Below are 21,283 nucleotides of genomic sequence, written 5' to 3'. Positions count from 1 at the left end.
CCGTCCTGGGGGTAAGATCCATGAGAGAGAGGGTGCAGAGGCTGGAGGTGGTAAGATAGATCCGATAGATGCGTGTGTCTTGCTGCTGCTTTCCTTTTACGCTCTCAGCTGTTGCTCCTGCCTGCCTGTTCGCCTCGCTTGTGTATGTGTACGGGTGTGTGTGCGTGTGTGTGTGTGTGTGTGTGTGTGTGTGTGTGAGCAGGAGCGAGAGAGAGAAAGAAGGAGATAGGGAAAGCTGCCTGCTTGGTAGAATTCTCTTTATCAAGTACTCCCACACTCAACTGGATGCTTTCTGCAGCCTTCTCTCTCTCTCTGCTCTCCCCCGCTCTCTCTCTCCACTCTGCCTTCCTCTCCCATTCTCCCTCCTCTTTCTATCCTCCCTCCCTACTCCTGTTTCTCACTCACTCTCTCCCTCGATTTCTCTGCTCTCCCTTCTTCCTCTCTCTCGCTCTTTTCTTGGTTCTCCCTCTCCCTTTCCCTTCTCTCTCTCTCTGTCGATATCTCTCTCTCCCCTTCTCTCTCTCACTCTGTCCCCCTCTATCTCAGTGCCTTGCACAGATAGCATTAGCCATCAGATGAGCCTCTTTGTCCGAGAGCTGAGCAGCCCCAAAACACACAATGTGGGTGCGGGTGCGTTGGTGGGAGACAACAGGTTTAGCACATAGCGCAAACAGCATTTCTCAAAGTGGTTACCATGGTAAGGGAATGCTTCACATGCACAGGAGAGGAGAGGCGGGAGGATAGAGATCAGGGGAGAGAGAGAGAGAGAGAGGGAGAGAGAGAGAGAGAGAGAGGCAGTTGGATGGAGAAAGAAGGGGGAAGATAGAGGGAAAGAGAAGGAGGAGAGGTGAGAGGGGGAGTGACATAAGGACAAGTGGGGATGAGACAGAACTGAGGAGGAAAGAGGGAAAGATGAGAAGGGAGAGAATGAGATAGAGGAGAAAGAGAAGGAGAGAGAGGTGAGAGGGGGAGTGACAGAAGGACAAGTGGGGATGAGACAGAACAGAGGAGGACAGAGAGAAAGATGAGAAGGGAGAGAATGAGATAGAGGAGAAAGAGAAGGAGGACAGAGGGAAAGATGAGACGGGAGAGAATGAGATAGAGGAGAAAGGAGGTATGGAAGTTCAGTGCAGTTTCTGACTATCTATTTACCTGCATTATTCTCCTTGATCCCTTCTGAGCTCGTGCCAGTGCTGATGCCAGCCCCAATGGAGCTCATTATCTTATCAATCTGAATGGAGAGAGGAGAGAAGTGAGGAGAGAGGAGAGAGAAGAGAGAGAGAGAGGAGAGAAGAGAGGAGGTGGGAGAGAGGGGAGAGAGAGGAGAGAGAAGAGAGAGAGAGGAGAGAAGAGAGGAGAGGGGAGAGAGGGGAGAGAGAGGAGAGAGGAGAGAGAGGAGAGAGGGGAGAGGGAGGAGAGAGAGGAGAGAGGGGAGAGGGGAGAGAGAGAGGAGAGAGAGGGGAGAGAAGAGAGAGAGAGGAGCGAGAGGAGAGAGAGGAGAGAGAGAGAGAGGAGAGAGAGAGAGAGAGAGAGAGAGGAGAGAGAGGAGAGAGAGGAGAGAGAGAGGAGAGAGGAGAGAGAGGAGAGAGAAGAGAGAGAGGAGAGAGAAGAGAGAGAAGAGAGAGGAGAGAGAGGAGAGAAGAGAGGAGAGAGAAGAGAGAGGAGAGAGAGGAGAGAGAGAGGAGAGAGGAGAGAGAGGAGAGAGAGAGGGGAGAGAAGAGAGAGAGAGGAGCGAGAGGAGAGAGAGGAGAGAGAGAGAGAGGAGAGAGAGAGAGAGAGAGAGAGAGGAGAGAGAGGAGAGAGAGGAGAGAGAGAGGAGAGAGGAGAGAGAGGAGAGAGAAGAGAGAGAGGAGAGAGAAGAGAGAGAAGAGAGAGGAGAGAGAGGAGAGAAGAGAGGAGAGAGAAGAGAGAGGAGAGAGAGGAGAGAGAGAGGAGAGAGGAGAGAGAGGAGAGAGAGGAGAGAGAGAGGAGAGAGGAGAGAGAGAGGAGAGAGAGGAGAGAGAAGAGAGAGAGGAGAGAGAAGAGAGAGAAGAGAGAGGAGAGAGAGGAGAGAAGAGAGGAGAGAGAAGAGAGAGAGGAGAGAGAAGAGAGAGAGGAGAGAGAGAGAGAGGAGAGAAGAGAGGAGAGGAGAGGAGAGGGGAGAGAGGGGAGAGAGAGGAGAGAAGAGAGAGAGGAGAGGAGAGAAGAGAGAGAAGAGAGGAGAGGAGAGAGAGGAGAGAAGTGAGGACAGAGAGAGGAGAGAGGAGAGAGAAGAGAAGTGAGAGGAGAGAGGGGAGAGGGGAGAGAGAGAGGAGAGAGAGAGGGGAGAGAAGAGAGAGAAGAGAGAAGAGAGAGAGGAGCGAGAGGAGAGAGAGAAGAGAGAGAAGAGAAGAGAGAAGCGAGAGGAGAGAGAGAAGAGAGAGAAGAGGAGAGAAGAGAGGGGAGAGAGAGGAGAGAGGAGAGAGATGGGAGAGAGAGGAGAGAGGAGAGAGAGAAGAGAGGAGAGGGGAGAGAGAGGAGAGAGAGGAGAGAGAAGAGAGAGAGGAGCGAGAGGAGAGAGAGAGAAGAGGAGAGAGGAGAGAGAGGAGAGGGGAGAGAGAGGAGAGAGAAGAAAGAGAAGAGAGAAGAGAGAGAGGAGCGAGAGGAGAGAGAGAAGAGAGAGAAGAGAAGAGAGAAGCGAGAGGAGAGAGAGAAGAGAGAGAAGAGGAGAGAAGAGAGGGGAGAGAGAGGAGAGAGGAGAGAGATGGGAGAGAGAGGAGAGAGGAGAGAGAGAAGAGAGGAGAGAGAAGAGAGGGAGGAGAGAGAGGAGAGTGAGAGGATAGAGAGGAGAGAAGAGAGAGGAGAGAGGATAGAGGAGAGAGAAAAGAGTGGAGAGGAGAGAAAGAGAAGAGAAAGGAGAGAGGAGAGAGAAGAGAGAGGAGAGAGAAGAGAGATGAGAGATGAGAGAGAAGAGAGGGGAGAGAGATGAGAAGAGAGGGAGGAGAGAGAAGAGAGGGAGGAGAGAGAAGAGAGGAGAGAGGGAAGACAGAGAAGAGAGGGAGGAGAGAGAAGAGGAGCGAGAGAGAGAGGAGAGAAGAGAGAGAAGAGAGGATAGAGGAGAGAGAAAAGAGTGGAGAGGAGGGAGAGGAGAGAAAGAGAAGAGAAGAGAGAGGAGAGAAGAGAGGGGAGAGAGAGGAGAGGGGAGAGATGGGAAAGAGAGGAGAGAGAGGAGAGAGAAGCGAGAGGAGAGAGAAGCGAGAGGAGAGAGAGGAGAGAAGAGAGAAGATAGAGGAGAGAGAAAAGAGTGGAGAGGAGAGGAGAGAAAGAGAAGAGAGAGAAGAGAAGATAGAGGAGGGGGAGGAGAGAAGAGAGGAGAGGGAGAAGAGAGAGGATAGAGAGAGAGGGAGAAGAGAGAGGAGAGAGTAGAGAGAAGAGAGAGGAGCGAGAGGAGAGAGAAGAGGAGAGAGGGAGCGAGAGGAGAGAGAAGAGAGGAGAGAGGAGAGAGGGGAGAGGGGAGAGAGAGGAGAGAGAGAAGGAAGAGGAGAGAGGGGAGAGAGAGAGAAGAAAGAGGAGAGAGAGAAGAGAGAGAAGAGAGAGGAGAGAAGAGAGAGAAGAGAGAGGAGAGAGAGGAGAGTGGACAGGACAGAGAGGAGAGAGAGGACAGAGAAGACAGAGGAGACAGAGGAGAGAGGACAGAGAAGACAGAGAGGAGAGAGAAGACAGAAGACAGAGAGGAGAGAGAGAGGACAGAGAAGACAGAGAGGAGAGAGAAGACAGAGAGGAGAGAGAGAGGACAGAGAAGACAGAGAGGAGAGAGAAGACAGAAGACAGAGAGGACAGAGAGGAGAGAGAGGAGAGAGAGAGGACAGAGAAGACAGAGAGGAGAGAAGACAGAAGACAGAGCAGACAGAGGACAGAGAGAAGACAGAAGTCGGAGAGGACAGAGAGGAGAGAGAGGACAGAGAGAGGAGAGAGAGGACAGAGAGAGGAGAGAGAGGAGAGGAGAGAGAGGAGAGAGGAGAAGAGAGAGAGAAGAGAGGGGAGAGAGAGAAGAGAGAGAGGAGAGAGAGAAGAGAGGAGCGAGAAAAGAGAGAGGACAGAGAGGACAGAGAGGATAGAGAGGACAGAGAGAAGAGAGAGAAGAGAAGAGAGAGAGAGAAAAGAGAGAGAGAGTTGCAATTTAGAAAATGTTCATGCTGTATCTCTAGCTGCCTATATGTAAATTGGTGACATGGTCGTTATAAATTCTAATGAATGGCAATCAATCACCTTTGAATTTTATTGAGTTGACAGGCGAGGAGGACAGAGGAGACTGAAGGAGGAAAGGGGAGATTTGGAGGAAGGAGGAAGAAGGGGAGGGAGAGAAAGGAGGGGAGAAGATGGATGGGAAAGCATGAAAGAGAGAGAAAGAGAGAAAAAGAGTAACCATCTAGGTTACGGCTTCAGAAGCCTCTGTCTGCCTTTAAGCTCGTCTTCCACAGCAGGAATCTGACCCTAGACCTGCTGTTAAGCACTCAACTGTGCAGCGCAGCACCATACATCTGACAGGCTCAATGACTGCCTATGGGGGCTACCACATGATTGCCGACTCACTGATCTAAGATCAGAGAGCTCCCCCAAATTACACAATTCCTCATTTTAAAGTGGTCTATGGAATGGGAAAATTGCAATTCCCACATTGGGTTTGCGTACAAAAGCAATAGATCACTATTTTCTAAAGTTAGCAACATATGTAAGAGTGAATGGATCCCATGTAGCCTACACTTATTTACAGCATTGCATCCTTTTCAGGGTAATTTTGTAATTTAAAGGAGAAATCTGCAGCTGAAACAATTACAAAGCGTTCTTCCCACCACTGTTTCTGTAAGAAGCTGAGGGATGGGGCTGGAGAACTACAACCACTTCAATTCATACAAAGAGCTATGGACTGAAAAGATATCAAAATTATAGTTTTAACCATGTTTTGAGGCTATAACGTACTTGTTACATTACATTTGTTTACAAACACTGGAGAAAAACAAGCTTACATTCTGGGTTCTGATGGGGTATGACAGTTGAACTAAGCTCATGAGGCATTTATTTATAAGTTATATTCTTCAAGAATCAATGGGTAGATATAATTGACTTATAAGTCTAAAAATGGATGTATCAACAGCAGATTGCCTGTTTAAGAGCACTATCCATGTAAGCACATACAGTTCTTTAGTGAGCCTTCCTTTGTGGACAGCCTCTTGCTCTAGCAGAACTGTCTCTTGCATTTCTTCTCACAACTGAACAAATACATGACCAACAGTATGTGGACACCTGGTAGTCGTACATCTCATTCCAAAATCATGGGCATTAATATGGAGCTGGTCCCCCCTTTGCTGCTATAACATCCTCCACTCTTCTGGGAAGGCTTTCCACTAGATGTTGGAACATTGCTGTGGGGACTTGCTTCCATTCAGCCACTAGAGCATTAGTGAGGTCGGGCACTGATGTTGGGCGATTAGGCCTGGCTCGCAGTCGGCGTTCCAATTCATCCCAAAGGTGTTTGAAGGGGTTGAGGTCATGGCTCTGTGCAGGCCAGTCAAGTTCTTCCACACCTGTTGCCACAAAGTTGGAAGCACATAATCATCTAGAATGTCATGTTCCTTTCACTGGAACTAAGGAGCCCAAACCATGAACAACAGCCTCAGACCATTATTCCTCATCCACCAAACTTTACAGTTGACACTATGCATTCGGCAGATGGCGTTCTCCTGGAATCCGCCAAACCCAATATTTGTCTGTCAGAATGCCAGATGGTGAGGTGTGATTCATCACTCCAGAGAACGCGTTTCCACGGCTCCAGAGTCCAATGGCGGCGAGCTTTACACCACTCTAGCCGACGCTTGCCATTGCGCGTGGTGATCTCAGGCATGTGTGTGGCTGCTCGACCATGGAAACCCACTTCATGAAGCTCCTGACAAACAGTTATTGTGCTGACGTTGCTTCCAGAGTCAGTTTGAAACTCAGTAGTGAGTGTTGCAACCGAGGAATATAAGTTTTACGCACTACACGCTTCAGCAGTCCTGTTCTGTGAGATTGTGTGGCCTACCACTTTGTGGCTGAGCCGTTGTTGCTCCTATACGTTAACACCCCTTACAGTTGACCGGGGCAGCTGTAGCAGAGCAGAAATTTGACAAACTGACTTGTTGGAAAGGTGGCATCCTATGAAGGTGCCACGTTGAAAGTCACTGAGAGCTTCAGTAAGGCCATTCTACTGCCAATGTTTGTCTATGGAGATTGTGTGGCTGTGTGCTCGATTTTATACACCTGTCAGGTGTGGCTGAAGTAGACAAATCTACTCATTTGAATAGGTGTCCACATAGTTTTCTAGATAAAGTGTAGATTTCCTTCCTTTTCCCAGCGCTCCCATTCTGTTTTCCCGAAGCAGGTAATTAAATATGACCCTTCTCTGTATAATTGCTGTAGATTAATAGAAGAATCTGTAGGTAAATTATCATCATCATTCAGCCTCTATAGAATTGTATGGCGTTTGCAATGTATGGCAAACCATCGCTAATGAACGAAAAACTGGGATCATTACAGACCTACTATACAGCATGTGAAAAACTGGGATCATCACAACCCTACTGTACAGCATCTGATAAACTGGGACCATCACAGCCCTACTATACAGCATGTGAAAAACTGGGATCATCACAACCCTACTATACAGCATCGGATAAACTGGGATCATCACAGCCCTACTATACAGCATCTGATAAACTGGGATCATCACAAACGTACTATACAGCATCTGATAAACTGGGATCATCACAACCCTACTATACAGCATGTGATAAACTGGGATCATCACAAACGTACTATACAGCATCTGATAAACTGGGATCATCACAACCCTACTATACAGCATGTGATAAACTGGGATCATCACAACCCTACTATACAGCATGTGAAAAAGCCATATGATCATGCACATCAATTAGATCACACATGTCAAACACACCCAGTATATTAGCCAATCAGCTTAAGTGTTTTGTTGCTATGTTCAGGAGTGCAGAATCCAGTCTAGAACAAGGCTCTACACTAATGATGATGTTTTGGACTGTAAAGTGGCAATTAGTGAGGTTGATATCTTTCTAATGAATTGTATAGGCTGATCATATGTGTATGGAAGAGGTGGCTTAACGTGTGTGTGTTCCTGGGTGTGTTCCTGTGTATGAAGTTGGACTCCTTTCCCTGCACATCTTAACATCGGTCACCTCTCCAAATACACCCCAAAAAAGCATTAGTGCTGGTGTGTGTCTGTGTGAATAGTGACCAGAAGATCATTTGGCTGTGAGTCAGTGTGAATATTGATCAGAAGATCATTTGGCTGTGAGTCAGTGTGAATAGTGATCAGAAAATCATTTGGCTGTGAGTCAGTGTGAATAGTGATCAGAAAATCATTTGGCTGTGAGTCAGTGTGAATAGTGATCAGAAAATAATTTGACTGTGAGTCAGTGTGAATAGTGATCAGAAAATAATTTGGCTGTGAGTCAGTGTGAATAGTGTGAATAGTGACCAGAAGATCATTTGGCTGTGAGTCAGTGTGAATAGTGATCAGAAAATCATTTGGCTGTGAGTCAGTGTGAATAGTGTGAATAGTGACCAGAAGATCATTTGGCTGTGAGTCAGTGTGAATAGTGATCAGAAGATAATTTGGCTGTGAGTCTGTGTGAATAGTGATCAGAAAATAATTTGGCTGTGAGTCAGTGTGAATAGTGATCAGAAAATAATTTGGCTGTGAGTCAGTGTGAATAGTGATCAGAAGATAATTTGGCTGTGAGTCAGTGTGAATAGTGATCAGAAGATCATTTGGCTGTGAGTCAGTGTAAATAGTGTGAATAGTGACCAGAAGATCATTTGGCTGTGAGTCAGTGTGAATAGTGATCAGAAGATCATTTGGCTGTGAGTGAGTGTGAATAGTGATCAGAAGATCATTTGGCTGTGAGTCAGTGTGAATAGTGATCAGGAGATCATTTGGCTGTGAGTCAGTGTGAATAGTGTGAATAGTGATCAGAAGATCATTTGGCTGTGAGTCAGTGTGAATAGTGATCAGACGATCATTTGGCTGTGAGTCAGTGTGAATAGTGATCAGAAAATCATTTGGCTGTGAGTCAGTGTGAATAGTGATCAGAAGATAATTTGGCTGTGAGTCAGTGTGAATAGTGTGAATAGTGACCAGAAGATCATTTGGCTGTGAGTCAATGTGAATAGTGATCAGAAAATCATTTGGCTGTGAGTCAGTGTGAATAGTGTGAATAGTGACCAGAAGATCATTTGGCTGTGAGTCAGTGTGAATAGTGATCAGAAGATAATTTGGCTGTGAGTCTGTGTGAATAGTGATCAGAAAATAATTTGGCTGTGAGTCAGTGTGAATAGTGATCAGAAGATCATTTGGCTGTGAGTCAGTGTGAATAGTGTGAATAGTGACCAGAAGATCATTTGGCTGTGAGTCAGTGTGAATAGTGATCAGAAGATAATTTGGCTGTGAGTCAGTGTGAACAGTGTGACTAGTGATCAGAAGATCATTTGGCTGTGAGTCAGTGTGAATAGTGTGAATAGTGACCAGAAGATCATTTGGCTGTGAATCAGTGTGTATAATATTTCTCACCAATGTAAATAAACACGTGGATCACAATCATGCTTAAAAGTATGTCAGAGGTACTTTACCACCACCCGTACACCACCCCTGGGCGGGCACACACACCACCACTAACGCTTTTCTTGGGATGCATTTACTTTCTATCTCTCCATCTCTCTCTCTCTCCATCACGGCATACATTTTTCAAACCTTTTTTCTTATTCAATCTCTTTTCTTAATTTTCTCTCACTTTTTATTTTATTTTTTAAAACTTTATAGAAGAGAAAGTAACCTGGACATTCCTGTCATTTTTCTCTTGAACCAGAAACTAATTGTGTAGAACAGACTCACAGATAATTGACCACGTCATAATAGACCACGTCATTTCTTCTTTGTTTAAGTTCTAGACATGACGTTTCTATCTGACTGAACAGCAGCCACAGCACGTGCTTCTCTCACCTCCTCCCATTCAGCAGTGAAGGAGGGTGTTCTCTCTAGCTGGCCCCCAGGACTGGCGGTGTCCCCTGGGCTAGGGCTTCCTCTCGGCCCCTGGCCCCTGTCCGCCGACCCCCAGTGGTACTCCTCCTGAAAGAGACAGTCAACACACTTTCCATTACATCTACGTTTAACAATGGATCCATCAATTGGATCAATATCATTTATCAAGTTGGACAACTGTCTGTGGCTTGAAGCAAATTCTAAGGTGAGGTTCTGTAACAGTCATTCCCCTAATGGTAACCAAACAAACGGTTACATTTACCAAGACCCACCCTCTCAGTGTAATAAGCCTTTTAACCGCAATTAATATTACACCTGACATTTCACACAAGATAAAGAGGGAATGGTCAAAATAACAGCACTGTTTCTCCATGAAAAGGGGATATACACACAACAACAGACCTGTATGGGTGACACAGCCACCAGGTTGGAGTCAGACTTGGACAGTGACTTGGAGAGCTTTAGGTCCAGCACACTGCGAGGTATGGATCTCATCCTGCCCAGGGTAAAGGCCCTGTCCTCGTACCCAGACCCCGGTGCCCCCTCCCTTGGTCCGCCAGCTCCCGACACACCCCCCCTCACCACCACCGCCTCCCCGTTCCAACCATATGGCGAGGAGGAGGGCAAGGCGCTCTGGGGGTTCTGGTTAACCCGGGTGTGGAAGATGGTGCGATAGACTACCTGAGGTTTGGGGGGTCTGTCGTCTTTGATGGGGTCTTTGGGGGTCTTCAGAGCCAACGCCTCGTTTCCTGTGTGAGGGATAATGAGAGGCGGTGGCAGTCCAATTCCTAATTCAGGGGGCTGGGTTACCGAAGTGAGGTTGCCGTGGTTACCGCGGGTGGTTACCGGGCTGGTGTGGGGGTCCGAGGGGGTGTGTTTTCGGGCTTTGGGGTTGGTGGTGTAGAGGTGGTAGGGTGTGTCGGGCGTCTCGCAGGCCGGCGAGGAGCCGTGGAGGAGGCCGGCGAACTCTACAGGGACGAGGCTCTGTCGTCGGTCTTCTGGTAGTGGGAGTGTATTGGAAGAGGCGGGGGGAGGGTTCTGCTGGTACGGCCCGTTGTCTGAGGAGAGAAAACACACACAAGTTAATGTTGGAGTGCACCACACACACATTCCAGGTCCAACATACATACACAGACCCACAGATTGGTTGCACACAGTAACCAATCTTATGAGATCTCCCTCTCTCTCTCTCTCTCTCGTGCTAACATGGAGACAGTAAAAGGTGCACCATAACCATACCACACCCATACCATAACCATACCACACCCATACCATAGCCATACCATAATCATACCACAACCATACCATACCACACCATAACCATACCATAACCATACCACATCCATACCATAACCATACCACACCCATACCATAACCATACCATAACCATACCACACTCATACCATTACCATACCATAACCATACCACAACCATACCATACCCATACCATACCACACCCATACCATAACCATACCATAACCATACCACACCCATACCACATCCATACCATAACCATACCACACCCATACCACATCCATACCATAATCATACCACACCCATACCACATCCATACCATAACCATACCGCACCCATACCATAACCATACCACACCCATACCATAACCATACCATATCCATACCATAACCATACCACACCCATACCATAACCATACCATACCCATACCATACCACATCCATACCATAACCATACAACACCCATACCCTAACCATACCACACCATAACCATACCACAACCATACCATACCACAACCATACCATAACCATACCATAACCATACCATACCACACCCATACCATAACCATACCATACCACACCCATACCACACCCATACCATAACCTTACCCATACCATAACCATACCACACCACACCCATACCATAACCATACCACACCCATACCATAACCATACCATAACCATAACCATACCCTACCACACCCATACCATAACCATAACCATCCCTCTCTCTCTCTCTCTCTCGTGCTAACATGGAGACAGTAAAAGGTGCACCATAACCATACCACACCCATACCATAACCATACCACACCCATACCATAACCATACCACACTCATACCATTACCATACCATAACCATACCACAACCATACCATACCCATACCATACCACACCCATACCATAACCATACCATAACCATACCACACCCATACCACATCCATACCATAACCATACCACACCCATACCACATCCATACCATAATCATACCACACCCATACCACATCCATACCATAACCATACCGCACCCATACCATAACCATACCACACCCATACCATAACCATACCATATCCATACCATAACCATACCACACCCATACCATAACCATACCATACCCATACCATACCACATCCATACCATAACCATACAACACCCATACCCTAACCATACCACACCATAACCATACCACAACCATACCATACCACAACCATACCATAACCATACCATACCACACCCATACCATAACCATACCATACCACACCCATACCATAACCATACCATAACCATACCCATATCCATACCACACCCATACCATAACCTTACCCATACCATAACCATACCACACCACACCCATACCATAACCATACCACACCCATACCATAACCATACCATAACCATAACCATACCCTACCACACCCATACCATAACCATAACCATACCCATATCCATACCATATCATATCCATACCATATCCATAAACATATCCATACCATATCATATCCATACCATATCATAACCATACCCATATCCATACCATATCCATACCATATCATATCCATACCATAACCATAACCATACCCATAACCATATCCATACCATATCATATCCATACCATATCCATAACCATATCCATACCATATCCATACCATATCATATCCATACCATAACCATACCATAACCATACCCATAACCATATCCATACCATATCATATCCATACCATAACCATACCCATAACCATATCCATACCATATCATATCCATACCATAACCATACCCATAACCATATCCATACCATATCATATCCATACCATAACCATACCCATATCATATCCATACCATAACCATACCCATAACCATATCCATACCATATCATATCCATACCATAACCATATCCATATCATATCCATACCATAACCATACCCATATCCATACCATATCATATCATATCCATACCATAACCATACCCATAACCATAACCATACCCATAACCATATCCATACCATATCATATCATATCATATCCATACCATAACCATACCATAACCATACCCATAACCATAACCATACCATATCCATACCATATCATATCCATACCATAACCATACCATAACCATAACCATACCCATACCATATCATATCCATACCATAACCATTCCCATAACCATATCCATACCATATCATATCCATACCATATCATATCCATACCATAACCATAACCATACCCATAACCATATCCATACCATACCATAACCATACCCATAACCATATCCATACCATATCATATCCATACCATATCATATCCATACCATAACCATACCATATCATATCCATACCATATCATATCCATACCATAACCATACCCATAACCATATCCATACCATATCATATCCATACCATAACCATACCCATAACCATATCCATACCATATCATATCCATACCATAACCATACCCATATCCATACCATATCATAACCATACCATAACCATACCCATAACCATATCCATACCATATCATATCCATACCCATACCCATAACCATATCCATACCCATACCATATCCATACCATAACCATACCATACCCATATCCATAACCATACCCATAACCATATCCATACCATATCATATCCATACCATAACCATACCCATAACCATATCCATACCATATCATATCCATACCATATCCATAACCATACCCATAACCATATCCATACCATATCATATCCATACCATAACCATACCCATAACCATATCCATACCATATCATATCCATACCATATCATATCCATACCATATCCATACCATAACCATATCCATAACAATAACCATAACCATACCAATCTAGAAAAACACACAGCAATACAGAGGAAAGAGGATCTATGTTAAAACTAGAGAAAAACACATCAGAATCAGGATTAACAGAGAGAGTTAAAATAAAGGTTAAAAACAAGAGAGAGACAGAGAGAAGAATGATAGAGGGAAACACATACATCTGCTGCTGCCCTGTCAAGATGCAGGGTCCTACGTACACACTACACATCTCCTGACAGAGGTCTGACACGGCTGCCTGGTCAACATCACTGTGTGTGTGTGTGAGAGAATAGAGGAGAGGAGAGAAGAGGAGAGGAGAGGAGAGGAGAGGAGAGGAGAGGAGAGGAGAGGAGAGGAGAGGAGAGAGAGAGAGAGAGAGAGAGAAAGAACATGTGTGATGTATCAGTGTGTCTGGCCCATTGACTGAGTTCTGTGAGGTGTACTTAGAGCCAAATTGATGCTTTGAGAGAGACAGCCACTGTCTCTGTGTGCAGTGGGGTGAAAGAGGGATTGGGAGACAGAGAGAGGAGAGTCTTTCTGGTCTAACTCAGAAAGAGAGCTGGCCCGTATATCTATGTATGTGTGTATGTGTGTGATTCTGCCCGGGGATGGTGTACAGTATTCTATTTAGTCTTTGTGCACGTACAGTGTCATCCTGAGGTCGCTGAGTATATTTTCTCTCAAATTGAAATTTCCAAAGCTTTATTGTCCATTCTTTTCATACACTCCAATATTCACCACAGATTCACAATGAGATTTGAGAGAGATTAAACAGACAAACAGATATTCAGCCAAAAGGAGCTGTGTGTATCAGTGGGGGTAATATCAGTGAGCAAAACGATGATCAGCAGGACAACATGGTCTGTGTGTGTGTGTGTGTGTGTGTGTGTGTGTGTGTGTGTGTGTGTGTGTGTGTGCATAACCAAGTATAATACCATGGTGGATAAACAGACATTTACACAGTACCATGGTGGATACACAGACATTTACACAGTACCATGTTGGATACACAGATAATTACACAGTACCATGTTGGATACATAGACATTTACACAGTACCATGGTGGATAAACAGACATTTACACAGTACCATGTTGGATACACAGATAATTACACAGTACCATGTTGGATACAGGGACATTTACACAGTACCATGTTGGATACATAGACATTTACACAGTACCATGGTGGATACATAGACATTTACACAGTACCATGTTGGATACATAGACATTTTCACAGTACCATGTTGGATACATAGACATTTACACAGTACCATGGTGGATAAACAGACATTTACACAGTACCATGGTGGATAAACAGACATTTACACAGTACCATGTTGGATACACAGATAATTACACAGTACCATGTTGGATACATAGACATTTACACAGTACCATGTGGATACATAGACATTTACACAGTACCATGGTGGATACATAGACATTTACACAGTACCATGGTGGATACACAGACATTTACACAGTACCATGGTGGATACACAGACATTTACACAGTACCATGGTGGATACACAGACATTTACACAGTACCATGGTGGATACACAGACATTTACACAGTACCATGTTGGATACACAGATAATTACACAGTACCATGTTGGATACATAGACATTTACACAGTACCATGGTGGATAAACAGACATTTACACAGTACCATGTTGGATACACAGATAATTATACAGTACCATGTTGGATACATAGACATTTACACAGTACCATGGTGGATACACAGACATTTACACAGTACCATGGTGGATACACAGACATTTACACAGTACCATGGTGGATACACAGACATTTACACAGTACCATGGTGGATACACAGACATTTACACAGTACCATGGTGGATACACAGACATTTACACAGTACCATGGTGGATACACAGATGATTACACAGTACCATGTTGGATACACATACATTTACACAGTACCATGGTGGATACACAGATAATTACACAGTAAAGCTCTGAGAGAAAGACTTCATGTTACTGGATCCCACATGAGTCTGTTGGTTCTAATAATATAATTGGATAATGTTATGCACCTATGCATCTTATAATCTATAAATACATTAGCTGAGTCATTAGCTGGATACATCAGGGGAGGTGCTGGCGCCAGGAAATGGATAAAGGACTGGTGTGTGCGTGTGTGTGTGTGTGTGTGTGTGTGTGTGTGTGTGTGTGTGTGTGTGTGTGTGTGCATACAGAGTATTCACAAAGTATTCAGACCCCTTGGCTTTTTTCACATTTTGTTACATTACAGCATTATTCTAAAATGGATTAAATTGTTATTTTTCCTCATCAATCTATACTGCCTTACCAAGCAGCAACTGGTCATAGAGTGGATCTGAGAAAAATGGCTTTTATTTACCTTGGTTTAACAGTAACTTTGTGCAGTTACTGCTAACATGACGACCCCCCCCCCCCCCCCCCCCCCCATTTTCTTCAAAACACAATATAATAGAGGAAGGATACTTATCCACATGATTAAGCATGTATTTAATATGGGAAAATTTTGCAACCAAATGAGCAGTTACTGCCTTTCTTCTAGGTAGGGCAGTATACACAATACCCCATGATGACAAAGGAAAAACAGGTTTTAAGACATTTTAGAAAATGTATATATATATTTTTTTTTAAATACAAAACTGAAATATCACATTTACATAAGTATTCAGACCCTTTACTCAGTACTTTGTTGAAGCCCCTTTGGCATCGATTACAGGCTTGAGTCTTCTTGGGTATGACGCTACAAGCTTGGTACACCTGTATTTGGGGAGTTTCTCCCATTCTTCTCTGCAGATCCTCTAAAGCGCTGCCAGGTTGGATGGGGAGCGTCGCTGCACAGCTATTTTCAGGTCTCTCCAGAGATGTTCGATCGGGTTCAAGTCTGGGCTCTGGCTGGGCCACTCAAGGACATTCAGAGACTTGTCCCGAAGCCACTCCTGTGTAGTCATGGCTGTGAGCTTAGGGTCATTGTTACGAACCCCTTTTGCCCTGTAGTCTAGGGGGGATGGAAAAGAGACCTGTAACATATCTCATGCAAATCATAACAGCGAAAAGGAACAGAGAGAACTAAAAGAAATCCACAGACAACTTAAACCTACCGTCAAACACTTAAGGTAATGGGGTGTGGGGGAAAAGGGGCTGAGCTGGACCCAAGGAAAGAAATAATAAATATCAAAACCCCCTCTAAGCTAGTCTACCTGGTTCAAGAACAGTTAGCTAACTAACCAATAAGATACAGTGGGTGGTCCGCCCAGTTCTAACTAGGGTATTTAGACTAAGTTTTCCTACGGGTAATGCTTGCCCATGGGCGACTTGGTTTGGGATCCCCTTTTCCCACCAACAAACAAACAGTCATACACCACAACAATACATACTCACAGGATAACGGACAAAGTGAGATGTATGCACCAAAACAAAAGAGAGATAGCTCCATCCAAAGAGAGAGGGAGAGAGAGAGTTTGGGAAAATAACTGGGTTTTTAAACCAAGGGAAAGGGGATGTGATTGGGTAAGGGAAACGGAGCAGGTGTGTCTTCGGATTGGCGACTGATTACTGTCAACTGTGACTAGGGCAGAAGAAGAGCAAACAAATACACACACAGGATACCTGTATCCGTAACAGTCATTGTCCTGTTGGAAGGTGAACCTTCGCCCCAGTCTGAGATCCTCAGCGCTCTGGAGCAGGTTTTCATCAAGGATCTCTCTGTACTTTGCTCCGTTCATCGTTCCTTCAATCCTGACTAGTCTCCCAGTCCCTGTCGCTGAAAGACATCCCCACAGCATGATGCTGCCACCACCAAGTTTCCTCCAACCGTGATGTTTGGCATTCAGGCCAAAGAGTTCAATCTTGGTTTCATCAGACCAGAGAATCTTGTTTCTCATGGTCTGAGAGTCCTTTAGGGGGCTGTCATATGCCTTTTACTGAGGAGTGGCTTCCGTCAGGCCACTCTACCATAAAGGCCTGACTGGTGGAGTGCCTCAGAGATGGTTGTCCTTCTGGAAGGTTCTCCCATCTCCACAGAGAAACTCAGATTGACCATCAGGTTCATGGTCACCTCTCTGACCAAGGCCCTTCTCCTCCGATTGTTCAGTTTGGCTGGGCGGACAGCTCTAGGAAGAGTCTTGGTGGTTTCAAACTTCTTCCATTTTAGATCGATGGAGGCCATTGTGTTCTTGGGGACCTTCAATGCTGCAGAAATGTTTTGGTACCCTTCCCCAGATATGTGCCTCGACACAATCCTGTCTCGGAGCTCTACGGACAATTCTTTCGACCTCATGGCTTGGTTTTTGCTCTGACATGCCCTGTCAACTGTGGGACCTTATATAGACAGATGTGTGCCTTTTTAAATCATGTTCAATCAATTGAATTTACCACATGTGGACTCTAATCATGTTGTAAAAACATCTCAAGGATGACCAATGGAAAAAGGATGCACCTGAGCTCAATTTCAAGTCTCATAGCAATTCTAATCAATATTCTAATACATTTTAGAATAAGGTGGTAACGTAACAAAATGTGGAAAAAGTCAAGGGGTCTGAATACTTTTAGAATGCACTGTATATATACAGTATACAGAGACAGAGCGAGAGAGACCGAGACAGAGAGAAAGAGAGAGACAGAGGCAGAGAGAGATAGAAACAGAGAGAGAGAGACAGAGAGAGAGTGAGACAGAGAGAGAGTGAGACAGAGAGAGAGTGAGACAGAGAGACAGAGAGAAACAGAGTGAGAGAGTGAGAGAGAGAGAGAGTGAGAGAGAGACAGAAAGACAGAGAGAGAGAGTGAGAGAGAAAGAGCAGCAGTTTGTGTGTGCGAATCTGTGTGCCTCAGTGGGCAATGCTCTCTCTCCCTGGGTGTTGTCAGAGTGTGTTAAGACTGTGTACAAGCCCCTCCATTGATAAGCATCACATCACTAACACTCAAAGAGCAAGAGAGAGAGCGAGAGAAAACAATTAAAGTGGGAGAGAGATAAGGAAGACGACAGACACAGACAGAGACAGATAAGGAAGACGACAGACAGACAGACAGACAGAGCGAGCGCGAGAAAAAATACACTACGGAAAAAGAAGGAACAGGTCAATGTAATTGAAGAATCCATAGAATCTAACCACTTCTGGAAAATTGGAACACACTAAACAAACAACTTGAAGAGTTATCTATCCAAAACGGAGATGTATGGGTAAAATACTTCTCCAATCTTTTTGCCTCTATAACAAAGAACTAACAGCAAAACCAAATACATGATCAAATACAGATCTTAGAATCATCTATTAAAGACTACCAGAACCCACTGGATTCTCCAATTACATTGAATGAACTACAGGACAAAATACAAACCCTCCAACCCAAAACGGCCTGTGGGGGTGATGGTATCCTAAATAATAAAATATACAGACCACAAATTCCAAATGGCTATACTTAAACTCTTTAACATCATCCTCAGCTCTGGCACCTTCCCTAATATGTGGAAGCAAGGACTAATCACCCCAATCCACGAAAGTAGACACGCATTTAACCCCAATAATTACAGTGGGATATGCATCAATAGCAACCTTTGGAAAATACTCTGCATTATCATTAACAGCAGACTCGTACATATCCTCAGTGAAAACAATGTACTGAGCAAATGTCAAATAGGCTTTTTCCCAAATTACCATACGACAGACCACATATTCCCCCTGGACTCCCTAATTGACAAACAAACAAACCAAAACAAAGGCAAAGTCTTCTAATGCTTTGTTGATTTCAAAACACCTTTTGACTAAATATGGCATGAATAACACATTTATTTCCAGAGGGCCGTGGGGTCAAACAGGAATGCAGCTTGAGCCCCACCCTCTTTATCAGATATATCAACAAATTGGCGAGGACACTAGAACAGTCTGCAGTACCCTGCCTCACCCTACTAGAATCTGAAGTCAAATGTCTATGGTTTGCCGATGATCAGGTGCTTCTGTCCCCAAACAAGGAGGGCCTACAGCAGCACCTAGATCTTCTGCACACATTCTGTCAGACCTGGGCCCTGACAGTAAATCTCAGTAAGACCAAAATAATGGTGTTCCAAAAAAGGTCCAGTTACCAGGACCACGAATACAAATTCCATCTAGACACCGTGGCCTAGAGCACACAAAAAACGATATATACCTCAGCCTAAACATCAGCGCCAGAAGTAACTTCCACAAAGCTGTGAACGATCTGAGAGAAGGGCCTTCTACGCCATCAAAATGAACATCAAATTCGAACATACCTATTAGGATCTGGCTAAAAATACTTCAATTAGTTATAGAACACATGGTCCTTTATGGTTGTGAGGTCTGGGGTCCGCTCACCAAACACAAATTCGCAAAAATTTGACAAATATCAAATTGAGACTCTGCATGCATGTTTCTGCAAAATTATCCTCTGTGTACAACGCAAAACACCAAATAATGCATGCAAAGCAGAATTAGGCCGATCCTTGCTAATTATCAAAATCCAGAAAAGAGTCGTTGAATTCTACAATCTGTTCACAAACAGACCCCCAGGACAGCGACACAATTAGACTCAACCAAATCATGAGAAAACAAAAAGATAATTACTTGACACATTGGAAAGAATTAACAAAAAAACAGAGCAAACTAGAATGCTATTTGGCCCTACACAGAGAGTACACAGCGTCAGAATACCTGACCACTGTGACTGACCCAAAATTAAGGAAATCTTTGACTCAGTGAGCATAGCCTTGCTATTGAGAAAGGCCACTATAGGCCGACCTGGCTCTCAAGAAAAGACAGGCTATGTGCACACTGCCCACAAAATGAGGTGGAAACTGAGCTGCACTTCCAAACCTCCTGCCCAATGTATGACCATATTAGAGACACCCTCAGATTGCAATGACCTATAAAGAATTCGAAAACAAATCCAATTTTGATTTGAACTCCCATATCTATTGGTTGAAATACCACAGTTCCACAAGAAAAGGGCAACCAGTGAAGAACAAACACCATTGTAAATACAACCCATATTTATGTTTATTTATTTCCCTTTGTACTTAACTATTTGCACATCGTTACAACACTGTATATATACATAATATGAGTGTAATGTTTACTGTTCATTTCACTTTTGTTCATTATTTATTTCAGATGCTTCGGCAATGTAAACATATCTTTCCCATGCCAAGAAAGCCCCTTATATTGAATTTTGAGAGAGAGAGAGAGAGAGAGAGAGAGAGAGAGAGAGAGAGCGAGAGCGCGAGAGAGAGAGAGAGATGGGTAACAATTTATCTAGAAAGAAAGAACAGCGGAGGTGAACGGAGGTAAAGTAGAACGATCCACACACGTAGGGAAGAGAGGAGAAAACTACTGTTCAGCCCTGAATCAAAAATGATCCATCCATATAAACATAGCATGAGTCAGATGAAGGAGAGAGAGACCTCAACTTGGACAGACAAATCTCTCTCTCTTTATTTTGTCCTCTGTGTGTGTGTGTCTTACCTCAGGTCACCTCCTTGCGTGGACTAGGCAGCAGTTAATCCATACTGTCAACTGTCCATCTGTTATGGCATTACTGTCAAACCTTGCTACTACCTGGCTTCACATACTGACTCAAACGACTGAAATATGCTTACAAGGGCACACCCAGTCTTACAAGGGCACACCCAGTCTTACAAGGGCACACCCAGTCTTACAAGGGCACACCCAGTCTTACAAGGGCACACCCAGTCTTACAAGGGCACACCCAGTCTTACAAGGGCACACCCAGTCTTACAAGGGCACACCCAGTCTTACAAGGGCACACCCAGTCTTACAAGGGCACACCCAGTCTTACAAGGGCACACCCAGTCTTACAAGGGCACACCCAGTCTTACAAGTGCACACCCAGTCTTACAAGTGCACACCCAGTCTTACAAGGGCACACCCAGTCTTACAAGTGCACACCCAGTCTTACAAGGGCACACCCAGTCTTACAAGGGCACACCCAGTCTTGCAAGGGCACACCCAGTCTTACAAGGGCACACCCAGTCTTACAAGGGCACACCCAGTCTTACAAGGGCACACCCAGTCTTACAAGTGCACACCCAGTCTTACAAATGCACACCCAGTCTTACAAATGCACACCCAGTCTTACAAGTGCACACCTA

General features: G+C 44.7%; 1 protein-coding gene across 4 annotated transcripts in view; it reads right to left on the bottom strand.

The window, feature by feature from the left end:
• LOC110490567 (ankyrin repeat and sterile alpha motif domain-containing protein 1B) overlaps nt 1–21,283 on the bottom strand; it is a 358,461-nt gene that overhangs the window by 104,511 nt on the left and 232,667 nt on the right. For all 4 annotated transcript variants that reach the window (XM_036944931.1, XM_036944932.1, XM_036944930.1 and 1 more), the window contains exons 15-17: nt 9,473–10,128; nt 9,032–9,157; nt 1,153–1,231 (exon numbers count right to left, since the gene is read on the bottom strand). In XM_036944931.1, coding sequence (XP_036800826.1) covers nt 1,153–1,231; nt 9,032–9,157; nt 9,473–10,128 — 861 coding nt within the window. The remainder of the gene's footprint in view (nt 1–1,152; nt 1,232–9,031; nt 9,158–9,472; nt 10,129–21,283) is intronic.

The sequence above is a fragment of the Oncorhynchus mykiss genome, chromosome 15 (genome assembly GCF_013265735.2).
Source record: "Oncorhynchus mykiss isolate Arlee chromosome 15, USDA_OmykA_1.1, whole genome shotgun sequence".
NCBI classification, from domain to species: Eukaryota; Metazoa; Chordata; class Actinopteri; order Salmoniformes; family Salmonidae; genus Oncorhynchus; species Oncorhynchus mykiss.
Note: the sequence above shows the minus strand (reverse complement) of the source record. Positions and strands in the feature narration are given on the sequence as shown.